We start from the raw sequence: 12,829 nt of genomic DNA, 5'->3' as shown, positions 1-12,829 counted from the left end.
GGGGAGGCATAACATGAACAAACGTTTGACATTTTAATATGGCAAGAGTCCAATGATTAATAATTAAGATGCAACAGAGAGAAGGTGAGGGTGTGTATCTGTTCTTACTCCTTTCCCCTCATACCGCCTTTCCTCAGGTTGATGGAGGCCGCCTTTTTGGTGTCAACTCTTTGGTTAGGGATCTCACCAGAGTCAGGACACATTTCAGCTCCTCCTGTCTTTTGTTATAAATTAATACTCAAAAAATAAAAATTAAATTAAAATAAATAAATAAAATATCAGTTACTAGACCAATGGTATTTTCTATACACACGGCTAAATTTGTCCACTGAGTGTGCACAGCCCAAAAACAAAGAAGGAAGGATACAAAATCTATAGATAAATTTAGTAAAATCAGGAATAATTGTTGTGTATTATCAAACATGATGTGAAGAAACTAGGGACAAAAAGGGGGGAAAACATTCACATCATGTTTGATAATACACAACATTTACTGTTGATTTTATGTATGTTTTATATATGTCTCTTTGTAGCCCTGAAGAAGTCCTTGAACAGGACGAAACAGGTTGGCTACTTGTTGAAGGCATTTTTGGTGGAACAAATGTGGATGATGAATTATGAATTTTCACGAAAAAGTGGAAAATCTTCTGAGGGCTTTTCTTAAATATATAAATTCATCGGAATTTGTCTGATTACATATGGAAGTTTGAAATTGGAGGATTTTTTAATGGATTCATTTAATTTGAATCTCTAAAAGTAATCAGTTGCTTTGTGAGATTGGTGTTTGGGTCTTTGTTTAGTTTTATATTGGGGCTGATACCTGAACCAAGGGGTAAGAAAGACTGACCACTTTTCCCAGTGCACCCACAATGATCACTAACTTTCCTACAGTAGCAGGTGGGGTTTGATTTATGCCTCAGTCTTTTGTAAATCATTTGTTAGATTATCATTTATGTAATAATCATGTGTTTGGAAATGTAAGTGCACTAACATGTTATATTTCTGTTAAGAGAGGAAGAGGTATAGCTGGTATGAGTCCCTTTCGAAGAGTGAGCTTATCGAAACGTGAAGTGGGGCATCCTCCTGGTCACGGAAAAGGGCATGGGAATAAACATAGGAATAAATGTGAACATCCTCATGGAAAGAAAGACAAGAAAAACAAGAAGAAGTGCAAGGATAATGATGACAAGAAGTCTTCAGAAGAATCTCAAGAGCATTATACTCAGAGACCACTTACATCAGCACAACTTCCAAAATCCACCTCTCAAGTAGTTGCTGAAATTCCAGCAGTGGAGATCACTACAGATCCTCCCTTAAGTACTTCTACACAGGGAGCAGTTACAGCAGGGGGAGTTGCAAGTATTCCCATTATCCCTCTGGGTCCAGACATTTCTGGTCTCCTTCCAAATCTTTTTGGGGACCTGCTACCTGATCTCCCAGAACCACCGGTCCCAATGTGCCCTGGTTTACCCTGGAACCCCAAACCATTGAGTCAGCCTTCTCCTTCACCAACACAAAAACCATTTGATGATATGGATCTCTTGCTGGCTGGTTTTGACGAGACAACTCCAGAAACTGTGAAGAAGCAGGAAAAATCACCAGGCACTGCTACCGACTTCTCAGATGACGATCTCTTGTCAATGTTCTCATAACATGTAGAAATAAACACAGTTTGCCTCTTCCAAACAAATAAATGTGGTACTGAAAATAAAAATTCAGAGTTTTTCTAACTATGTGGTTGAAATCAAATGGTTGATAAAGCGCAAACACTTTAGAAGATATAAGCCAAAAATATCATTCTTAAATGGTTTACATTTTTTAGAGTAAAACCTTCAAATAATCCACCAGAATAACACTTTGATTACACTGACAGATTCTTAATATCGTGCCCTTGCTGGAGCACGCTTAGATGTTATAGTTTATCACTTTCCTGTAGTCTCTACTATACAATCCTTTCTGGGATGTGAACATAATACATCATGCATGGTGAAAAAGAGATGAACGTAATAAACATCAATGTGACTAGCCAGAAAACATAAATGTTTTGGGGGTAAAAAGATGAAAAAACAGATAGAAGTCTCATAAATCTAAAGAATAAAGTCAAGCAACCCCTACAGAATTCAAATTCACAAACAAGGGACAGAAGAAGCTCATACTAAATCTAGCATAGAAGTGAGAATTCACAGTGAGATTAAATCTCAGGCTTTTCGGGGACTAAGTGAATGTTGAAACAGAGATAGCAGCGGCGTGGGAAAATGACTAACTGGTAGGCTTACAACAGCCAAATACTTGTATAATTTTTTTATTTGTTTCAATGTTTTAGTACAATGGAACATCACAACACTACAATCACATTGGTGTCTGCTTTTGTAATTTTTAAGATCTTTGTACTTCTTTTTTCCTGCTAAGTGAAATAAACTAACCCATCAAGCTGAACCTCCACAATCTGGATCCAAACTGTGTTTGTCCCTACCTATAGGAGAACAGACACACTACCTCATCCCTGTGCACACACATTATATATGGAGACAACATATAGTTGTATGTCTCAAAGTGCCTTCTTTCTGGATTAGCTATCCAGAATAAAAAAACATTTATTGTGCCCCCAATACAAACACTGACAAGTCATGTGCAACACACACACACTTGTGCGCACACACACATACCAAAACATACCCAGTCATGCTTTTCTCATTATCACTCATGTTCCCTGGAGGCTCATTCATAGTGAGGTATTAACCCTCCTCCACTCCTTCTCGTGAACATCTCAAGTAAAATCTCGGACTGGAAGTGATATTACTTGTTCCAGGAAAGTATGATGAATGGTAACTACTTGTCCTTTAAGTATGGGAGGGAATAATGTCCCCTCCCTGCAAGCTTCTTTCAGGAATACCTTTAAGGCTTATACCAAAGAACCCCAGGTAGAAAGCCAGGGCTATTGGACAAGGATTGTGGAAAGGAACCACCCATCTTGGTAGTCTGAGCAACCCTGATGCTGAATAAGTCACCCAAAGGGTTAGCAGCCCTTTGTGGTGATTTGTGTCCTTTTTCGCCAAAACAGTGTGGCTCTAGCATGACAACTCCTTTTGGCTCCTGTGCCTCTGCCAGGATCTATGACATAAAGAACTGTGATGTAACCTACTAGCTTGTGGCCCAAGGTCTGTTGCATGCCCGTACAACTTTGTACCCCCAAAGAGTCCAATCCTTTCTGTCAAGTGGGGGGCCTTATACAAAGTTAGCAACTTTTCTTGTGTATGACAGTTCCATCCCAGACCGGGCTTAGCAGGGAAGAGGCCACACATAGCTTTCCTGCAGGCAACACCCACAACCACGGCTCTCCTCTCTTCAGAAGCTAGCTCTAAAACTGAATTTCAGATCTTCGAAAGTTCCAATCTAATTTGCTCACAAAGGTGTAGTTAGCCAACCAGATCCTATCACCTCTCCTAGGCATGGCTATCTTTAATAAGCCTCCATTCCTGAAGTAGACCAATTCTATGCCTATTTCTCGTGTTCAAATTATATCACAGTACCCTGCGCAGTCCTTAGATACATATCCATGCAAAACTCCCAGAAGATAGTAATATATTTACTACACTAGAATTGATTCTATCTGGGCTGAGTAAGTGAACAACTTTAGCCCAGTGCTTAATTTGAGCAGTGGTGTGAGGTGTGGGGGCAACGGCACTTATTTTTGAGGGCCTGCACTTATTTTTCTGCATCAGGCATTTACTGCAAGAAAAATACACCTATAGGAAAGTGGGAGGAAGACAAGAACGTAAAAGTTTCACAAAGAAAGAAAGCAGAAAGCTGCAAGAAGGAGCTGAAGGAGCAGGGAGTGGCTGTGAATGGATTAAAGAGGCCTGAGGTGGCTTCAGGATTACGGTGCCTCAGTATCCTGTAGTCGCACATTTAATTGAAGCATCTACGTGTTTCGGCGGGGAGCTTTGGGCACCAGCACCTTTTTATTTACAAATTAAGCACTGGTTCTGGGTCGAGAGCTCTGCTGCTGTTGACTTCAGGAAGCACAGAAGATGACAGAGGCAGCCCATTCCTTAGCCAGCTGTAACCTATAAACTGCATGAAAACAAGGTACAATACCACCAAGAGAATCTGATCATTCTGGGTTCCCTTGGCTAAGCATTGTCCAATGAAGGTCTGAACTAAATCTGTCCTTTCAACCAGTGGCGTAACGAAACTGAAGGGGGTCAGGGGCCTCCAGCCTGTGCATAGTGTCCTGTGCTGAGGGGGCCACCAGGAGCTCAACACTTCCCCCCTCCCCCCACACACCATGGGACCTGGGGAGGTCTTTGTTGCGCCACTGCTATCAACACCTCCACAAGGTACTGCAACACACAAACAGTCCATTGAGCACGTCAAGTCTACATAGGTTCCCATATACCGGATTTTGCCAAGGACAGCAAAAGGGCAAACTCTATGTTCCCATTCAAATGAGAAACATTTAATTGATCATTAGAAGAGGACTTTGATTTCCAATAGGGCTGGGAACCAGGTTTCCAGCCCCACTGGGAATTCTGAGGTCTGAGGGGATCTGTCATGGTGCCCCTGGAGAGTTTGGGGACTGAAAGCAGGCGAAATATCTGAGGGAAGCTGCAGGGGATCATGGCGAATTACAGAGAGGTAAGACCCGCAATTACGGACTCCCCCGCCCTCAATTCCTCATGGTCCAGGAATCTGTAGATCAGCTTAGAATCCCACTAATTCTGCACTTCAGCAGGACTCAGATATTGTTAGCTCCAGAGTATGTAAATAGCAGTGCTGAAAGGTGATTGAGTTAATAGTCTTTGAGATAATGTTTCACGTCAGCCTAAAAATATAATTTAAAGCTGTCAGCCCAGCCTTGGATATCAGAAAAAAAGCTCATAAATAAAAATGCATTTATATAAAATTGGGACCTTGTGTCAACCCCCTTTATCTGTTGGTATGTTTGTGATTCACATTTTGCATCCTCCACCCACCGCATCATACACCCAAGGTAACGGGTGGACCCACTTCAGCCACTGGCTCTCTTACACTGTGACAGCCATCATCAGAAGCCATAGTGCACTTCAGTGCCAGGGCTGATGGCTCAATCTCTAATTTCTTCTTTTATTTACTTTGTTGGCTTTGCTAGCATTTTTTAAGGGTCCAACCGCTGACATTGGACATTTTTTATTCTTTTACTATTACAATGTTAATTTCAATTGCATATGCTTGAAAAAGCATTACAGTCTTGCTAAGTCATACCTACTGGCTTTACCAGTTTTTTTGTTTCCAAACTAGGAGCCTCCTTACTAAATAAGGATTCTGTGATTTTGTAAGTATGGTGATTTGCCACCATGCAGAGTACTAATTAGAGGCAGTTGTCCCTTTCACCTTTCACTCTATTTAGAGTGAAGGACATACACTCCTATATGGCTTTTGGGCATGGGCGTAGGAAGTGTAGGGGGAATGTGGGATTCCACCCTCCCCCCCCCCCCCACAGATTTTGGAGGTGGGGGATGTAGGGGGCAAGGGTGATGGGGACAAATGACCCATCAGTTTAAAAAGAGGCAGTGATGTTGTCTCTATTTTAACTTTCGTTTTTTCAGTGTATTAATACCATGGGGACTGAAAAACGAAGGAAGTTTAAACAGTCTGCTGACGTAAATTCAGCATGTCTCTTTACGAATCCAAGCGCACCACACCTATTATACTAAAAGGGCTTCATGTCTCCTACCCCACCCGCCTTGTGTGCTGTAACAGAGGCTACTGTAGCTTTCATGGCTAGGGGTGGTGGTGGGGGGTCTCACACTCTCTTCAGCAGGTGGGGACAGTTAAACAGAGATGAATGGCCCAATTAGCATATCTCCCCTATTGACAATTATGTTGCAGTAGTACCTTTTCACACTCTTAACCACTACAAAGAAGAGGTTACGCAAGTTTCCTTTAAAATATCAATGAGCAGGATAGTGACATTGTATTATTCTATTGGCATTTCTTTAGCACTTTCCTAAACTTTATCAGTTCTCTATGAGCTGTAAAACAATATTTATGACACAATATAAATGTCAATGGCATTTGTTTTATTTTACTAGTGCTTTGGCACCATTCTTAACATAAGACGCTATTTAAACAGAATCTTAGATGAAAAAAGTTATATTCTGTCATCAGGTTCAATAAATGATTTTATTTAATGGTCTAGCCATCCTTGTCCATATGTCTTTTCATTTCAGGTAATTGTTGAGTTTAGCAAAGTGATTATGGGTGCTGTAGGCCCTGTTCCACTGTTAAGTGCATGTTACACTTTCCTATAAAGAAGCTGTTTGAGGGTGATTGGGTAAACCTAGGAGCCTTTTAACGGCGTGATACACTGGGTTTGGACCTCTGAAGGTTGGTACCCTTCATCTTATACCAAAATAGTCCATACATAGGCCACAAGGCACTCACAAACTTCTATCTCTCCATACATTAGAATGAGTCAAGAGCAATCTTTCTTTCTCTCCTTTTCACCTTACATGTATGCATAAAAGCAGCGAAACCACATGATAGGAACACAACTCTGATTACCACATACAACATATATACAACCTTTGGACGTTAAACTGGTACTAATGAGATGAAACATTTGCCCATACAGTATTAGGATTTGTGAAAAGTGCAATATAATGAAGTAATGCAATCACAAAAAGGGACACATTATGCAGCACAATTTGCTTTTTACTGCTCCATCAATTAGTCAACGCTGTCACATAATTTAGTCCTCCCTGATCTGTGGGAAATCTATTCTTCTGATAGTAAAGCTCAGTTGGTTAAGAGGGAAATGGGCAAGCCAAAAATTAACAAGGCAAGCTGAGTCCGAGCCAAAGGTTTGACTTCGCTCCTAGAGCCCTTGCACAAGCTGAGCCCTAAAAATGTTTTCCATGAAAATCATGCACCAAACATCACTTACAATATGATAAAGTCTGTTCAAAATTCAAAAAATGTATTTCTTTAACATGAGGAAGTTTGGACATAAATATGTCACATTATAGCACAGCACTACGAAGCATTTATTAATGTGATTGTTTTTAAACATGAACTTGGAACTATTCCTGTCCTTACATTTGTCATGTGAATCCCTTATGCAGCCCACATTCTTATAAATAGTTCAACACCATAGTCTATTAAATAAAACAGGTTTGGTACAGCTGGTACATTGAACTCATGTATTTGAAGTTGCTTTCATGTGCAATAGTGAAGAAAAAGGACAATAGGTCAAATAAAGTATTTGCCTAAGATCACACAGTTTGGTTAAGTGGGAAAGCCATGATTAATCCAGGTTTTCTGGTTTCATTTTGTAAAAATTAACCACTAAATTTGTATTCATTTGTCTCTCCTTTTTACTTCATATGGTAATGTTGCGTTTTTACCTTTTGTGCCTGGGGGTAGAGTGAGGGAGGCAGGCAGAAGCAACATAAAAGCTCAGCTTGTTATGGGCTCCAGTAGACCTGCCACCTCATACAGTGACACCGTGTGACACACAATATTCGCTCCCCTCACACGGTCTCCAAGCTAGCAGCCAATATCACACAGCGGCAGGGAAAACAAGCAGCAAACAGTGGGCTTCTAACTGCTGATGTCCATTAATGGGTATGAAAACACCCCAGGACATCGGCGGTAGCCTCAAGCTTGTTTTTTTGTTTTTGAGGAGGGTGTTTGGGGCTGGGAGGAGGCAAAAGTGCCTCTTATGTTCTTCTCGGCACAAAGCCACGTCTCCTACATGGTCCGCTCCCTCCTCACATTGTGAGCCTTTTCGTGGAGTTGGCAGGTCTGGTTCGAGGCTCATATGAGACCTTGATCTGAGCCATGGTCAGGCTTTAGGTCGAGCATGCTTGAGCTTTCAAAAGCTCACTCACCTCTAGGTAAATAGGATTACTTCAGATGACCAGTTGGTGCACTGTGGACTTGTGTATGTATACACCAAAGAGGTCCCAGCTTGCGAGTGAAAGCTCTGTGAACATGTAGGACAATTTAAAAATGTTTTACAAGCTGCACACAGTATAAGATAAAATGCCAGAACATTTGCAAAAATACTCAAGGTAAAATTTCCGATTTTTTTTTTACCAGGTTTGTGTCCCAAAGAAGTGAGCGCAAACCTAGGACAAAGTGTTGTGCTGGAATTTATTTCTAACACACATCCTGATTGCATTGAAAAGTTACCTAACGTAATGCAAAGTAGAGCAAAGCTCTACTTTGTAACAAGGGTATGTCCATTGGCATTGCATTAGAGGTGGGCGAGCAAACAAATTAACAGTGAGCCAGAGCCAAGCCAAGGTTATGGCTCAGATCTTAGAACCCGCGCACAAGCCCAGCCCTGAAAATATTTGCTATGTAGATTATACAACATAACATACAATGTGATAAAGTCTCTTCAAAATTCATGGGCATTTCTTTAAGATGTGGAAGCTTTGACATTAGCAGGGCCCATTATAGCACTCCTTCGAGAAGTACTTGTTAAAAGTGATAGTTTTATACCACTGGTAGTCTGAACTCACATATTTAAATGCCCTTTTATAGACAACAAAGAAGGAAAAAGAGTTTTGGTGAAATTAAATATTTCCCTAACCTCACACAATTTAAGAGGGGATAACACAATTTATTCATGTTTTGAGGTTTCATTTGCACAAATCAGCCAATAAATTAGACATTTTTGTCTTTCTTATGTTAAGTGTTTATTTTTAGCTTTCAGCGCGTTTTTCTACAGTTTTGAAATGTAGCGCAAACTGGACCTGAGGGTATTGTAGCCCTTTCTAAGAGCACCAGTTGCATTGCCCAAGATAACATGCATTGTTTATTGGCATGGGTAGATTAAATGATTGGCCTAGAATCATAGGATGCTGAGCCAATGCTGAGACCAGAACCTGGTTCCCCAGTTCCACATTTGGCCGTTCTGACCATAACACCACCTCCTGGGTTGAGGGAGGGTGTCGAGCAGAAGCCAAAACTAACTCATTATGGGCTTGAGGTTCCAACAGGACCTCGAGCTGAGCCACAGCCAGGCTTCAAGCCCAAGCCTGGCTCAAACTTTCAGTGACCAACCCACCAATAATTCCCATACAACCATCCATGGTTTCTGATGCAATGCCTTATTTACTACAAACAGTAGATAGGACTTTGGGCCAAAAATGTACACCTCCTCAAGGGCGCCATAAAGAATCAGTAAAGTTTTCTTTTCTCTAAACTTTTGAAACTTTATGCATGTACAGCACTTTACAGCATACACACAGTGGCAAAAATATTAAAGCATAGTTTTTTGTATGAAAGTGTATCCTTCAACTACAAAAGCCAATGCTTGACATCACACATGCGCATATACACACACTAATGTGCAAGGGTATCTGCACTGGCACAAGACAGCCAAATATGTACCAGTGCAGGAAGACACAACATTGGTGTCATACCTTGCTAGATATGGTGCTGTTCTACTCTCTCTTATTGAAGCAGGGAAGCATTTTGGTTACTGTGTAACTTGTATCAAAAGTCTCAAAATTTCTCCTCAATGTTTAAATGCTTACAGTGGTTTCAAAAACATTTTTAGCATGACACTTTTGGACTGTACATAGGTCAAACCTTTACAGGACTGGTAACAACCTTTGAGTGCCTTTCAAAAAAGGATACGTCTCTGACACCAGGAAGCTTCAAAAGATTCTATGAAATAAAGTCTGTACTGGCTCAGTCTAAGACGACATTAAATTTACTTATTAAACAAGCATCCCCCATACTCATCTCGTTCTGCATATGTCACTATACTGAGTTTCTGTAAGCATCTCTCAAGTCGGTGCCACATTTCTTATTGTTTCAAGCATCTCACGATGTAGGGTACTCTGTCTCCCACACAGCACATTTTATGCATTTGTATGTCCTGTCATACACACACTGCATATTGTTTTTGCAAAGATGTTACACACTGCATCTTTTTTAAGGCATCTCACATGCTATGCTTTATGTTTATGTTTCTTTCACATCAGGTTTTTCACATTTGAAAAGCATCTATCTCCAACACACCATCTCATATAGAAGTCATGTTTCATGTTATGTATGTCTGCACTTTCAGATATTCAGTTTGTGAACAATCTGCACTCATGGCATCCATCTGCACTAGTTCTTCCTGCAGATGAGACAGAAAATGTTTAAAGGTTTTTTTATTGTGTTTTTTATTTGTGCTGCATTGAGTGCATACATTGCCTTGATTTTCACCTGCCAGCCATAGGCAGTTTTGTGGTAGTATCCTCCTCATCCCACTCCTGTGCAATGGTAAAGCAAATGGCAGCAGATCTATATGTTGAAACTATGACTGGCTATGAGCACAGTTTTTCAACAGGGATGTTGAGAATAATAACCATGTTTCCTGGTTATACATTTCCCACAGCACTGCACTTATGGTGGGGTAGGATCTGATGTGCCCAGAGATTGCCACTGTGGACAAATGCCACTGTTGGATGTCCTGTGTAGATTTTAATACAGTGCCTATTTACACAATACCTTTATTAAAAAAGCAGGTACTGGGATTAGAAATCTTACTGTTCTTTGACTAAAACCTATAAACAGGACCACATTTAGTGGTGTGGTGCTGTCTGGTAAGGCCAGTGAATCACCAACTGAAGGTCTGGTCAAGGGCTTTTTAACAGCATTGTTTCTAAGCCCTTTTGTTCTTTGACAAGCAGATTAAGATTTTTCTAGAGTAGTGGTTCCCAAAGTAGTGGGGGTCCGCAAAGCCTTCTCAGGGGGTCCGCGACTGCTTAGAACATTAAAAAATATTAGCAAATATTGACAAATTAAGTCCCCAGCTTCCAGTAATGACTCAGGCGGGGGTCCCCGGATTCCAATGATGATTTAGTGGGGGTCCCTGGGTTCAATTAATGTTAAAGTGGGGGTCCACATAAATCAAAAAGTTGGGAACCATTGTTCTAGAGGCGTGGAGTAGTAGGTGGTTACTTAATAATGGATAGTGTAAGAAACTGGGATTTTTATTGAGTGGGATGAAAACCCTTCTCAAGCAGCAACCACAGTCCTAGTTAGGGTGAACCACAAAAGTCACTAAAGTAATTTGTGCCTAACCCTTTGGCAGATTGGCACAAAATCAGTCAGGCTTAATGAGAAAAACTCCACAGTAATTTAAAAAATAAAGTAACATTTAATCAATAAAATTAGACCAAAATGACAAACATCCAATCAGTAGAATCCGACATATTCAATTTTACATGTTTAAATAAAATAGCAGCAAGAAGCTCTAACTTCTGGGTATCTGGCCACTAGACCGAGACAAAGCTATAGGTTCAGGCCAATCACAATGGAGTGCAGGCCGAATACAGGGACCAAGTTGGTCCAGTTGAAAAAGGTTACCTTCTCAAAGCCCCGCATGCAGAGTTCAAAACTTCAGTATTTCACAAGAGGAGCTAAACTAACAGCAAGAGTCCAGCACTTGGGGACGCACCTCTTGAGAATCAGGACCTCACTCCAGCAAAGGCCGGCTCAGGCAGGTCCAGTTGAAGGTCCAGGCAGGTCCAATTGCAGGTCCTGGTAGGGGACGGTTGAGTTGCAGCAGGTCAGCTGGGCAGTTGCAGGGAGGCTCTTGGAGCTTGCTATGTCCCTTCAGCGCACAACAGGAGGTCAACCCTCTGATCCTTAGAGTCTCTCTGATAGTCCTGGGTTCAAGTTTCAAGGAGATGGTCCTCTCTCTTTCAAGCAACAGGTCAGGCTCAAAGAAGTCCTCTGAGGAACAAGGCTGGCCTCAAGCAATAGGGCAGTCCTCTGGAGAGCAAGGAAAGTCTCAAGCAGCAGGGTAGTCAGCTGGAAGCAACAGGGCCTCCCTCTGAGAAACAAGCCAGGCCTCAAACAGGTGGGCAATCTTTTGAAAAACAATGCAGGCCACAAGCAGCAGGGCAGTCTCCTGAAGTACAAGGCAGTCCTTCTGTAGTCTTCCACCGGTCCAGAAGAGTACTGAGTCCAATATTTATGCCTGGTACCAGCCTTTGAAGTGGGAGAAATGTCTGGACGTCCTTTATATCTGGTTCTGGAATCTCCCTCCTTCCCCTGCCCAGGCTTCTGGTCAATGTTGTCAACACAGAATTCCACAGTATGAGTAAAGACATGCCATAGTGCATGTAGTGGTGAAGCTTACGGCAGATGGTGGGGAAGGTCTTGCTATTAAAGCTAAACACGGACAAAAAGTTATTTAAAAGCTGCAATACTTTGAGCTTTGCTGGGTTGAAGCAGTTGAACTCCAAGGGGGTAAGATAGCGGACCAGAGGGTGCAAAATATAGGGAAATGTAGTCTCTCTTCAAGGTAAGTTGCATCACCATCAGGTGCCACAGGTGAGTGAACCATTGAGCAATGGAGGGGACAGTTGTCTATTTCCACTCCATCGCTATAAGCTGCAGTGCGGCATTCAGTATGAGGCTAATAAGCTCCCATTCAGCATGGGTCATCGCTTTCAAGGCAATGTGTTGCACTGTGAGGTAAGAGGCAGGGAGTGGATACCCTACGGTGGCCTTAATGTGTCCCAGGATCTCTTTCCCATATGTGGTTATGAGGTTGCAGGACCACCAGATGTTCCAAGAATCACCCACTATTAGCCCACACCGCCAGTAGAGGGAAGATGTGGATGAGTGTATGGTGGAGAGGTGAGCCCGTGTATAATAACAATTAAACATGATCTTATAAGCCATTTCCCTGTGGGATAAAATGCAGTAAGTTTTAGATATGTCTCACAAAGGGTTCTCCATTGCTTAGACGAAATGCCCTCTGTAGTGGTAGTCTTCCAGAAAGTTTGATATGTGTGGGTGCAAGGGAGTATGGAGTGTTCAATGG

General features: G+C 41.7%; 1 protein-coding gene across 1 annotated transcript in view; it reads left to right on the top strand.

Annotated features, from left to right (window-relative positions):
• Positions 1 to 1,714, top strand: part of LOC138265420 (T-kininogen 1-like) — a 96,634-nt gene extending 94,920 nt beyond the window's left edge. The window contains exon 10 of the mRNA XM_069213117.1: positions 1,011 to 1,714. Within this exon, the coding sequence (XP_069069218.1) occupies positions 1,011 to 1,652 (642 nt within the window). The 3' untranslated portion in view covers positions 1,653 to 1,714. The remainder of the gene's footprint in view (positions 1 to 1,010) is intronic.
• Positions 1,715 to 12,829: the final 11,115 nt, after the last annotated feature.

The sequence above is a fragment of the Pleurodeles waltl genome, chromosome 11 (genome assembly GCF_031143425.1).
Source record: "Pleurodeles waltl isolate 20211129_DDA chromosome 11, aPleWal1.hap1.20221129, whole genome shotgun sequence".
Taxonomy (NCBI): domain Eukaryota; kingdom Metazoa; phylum Chordata; class Amphibia; order Caudata; family Salamandridae; genus Pleurodeles; species Pleurodeles waltl.
The sequence above is the reverse complement of the archived record's forward strand: the minus strand, read 5'-3'. Positions and strand labels throughout refer to the sequence as shown.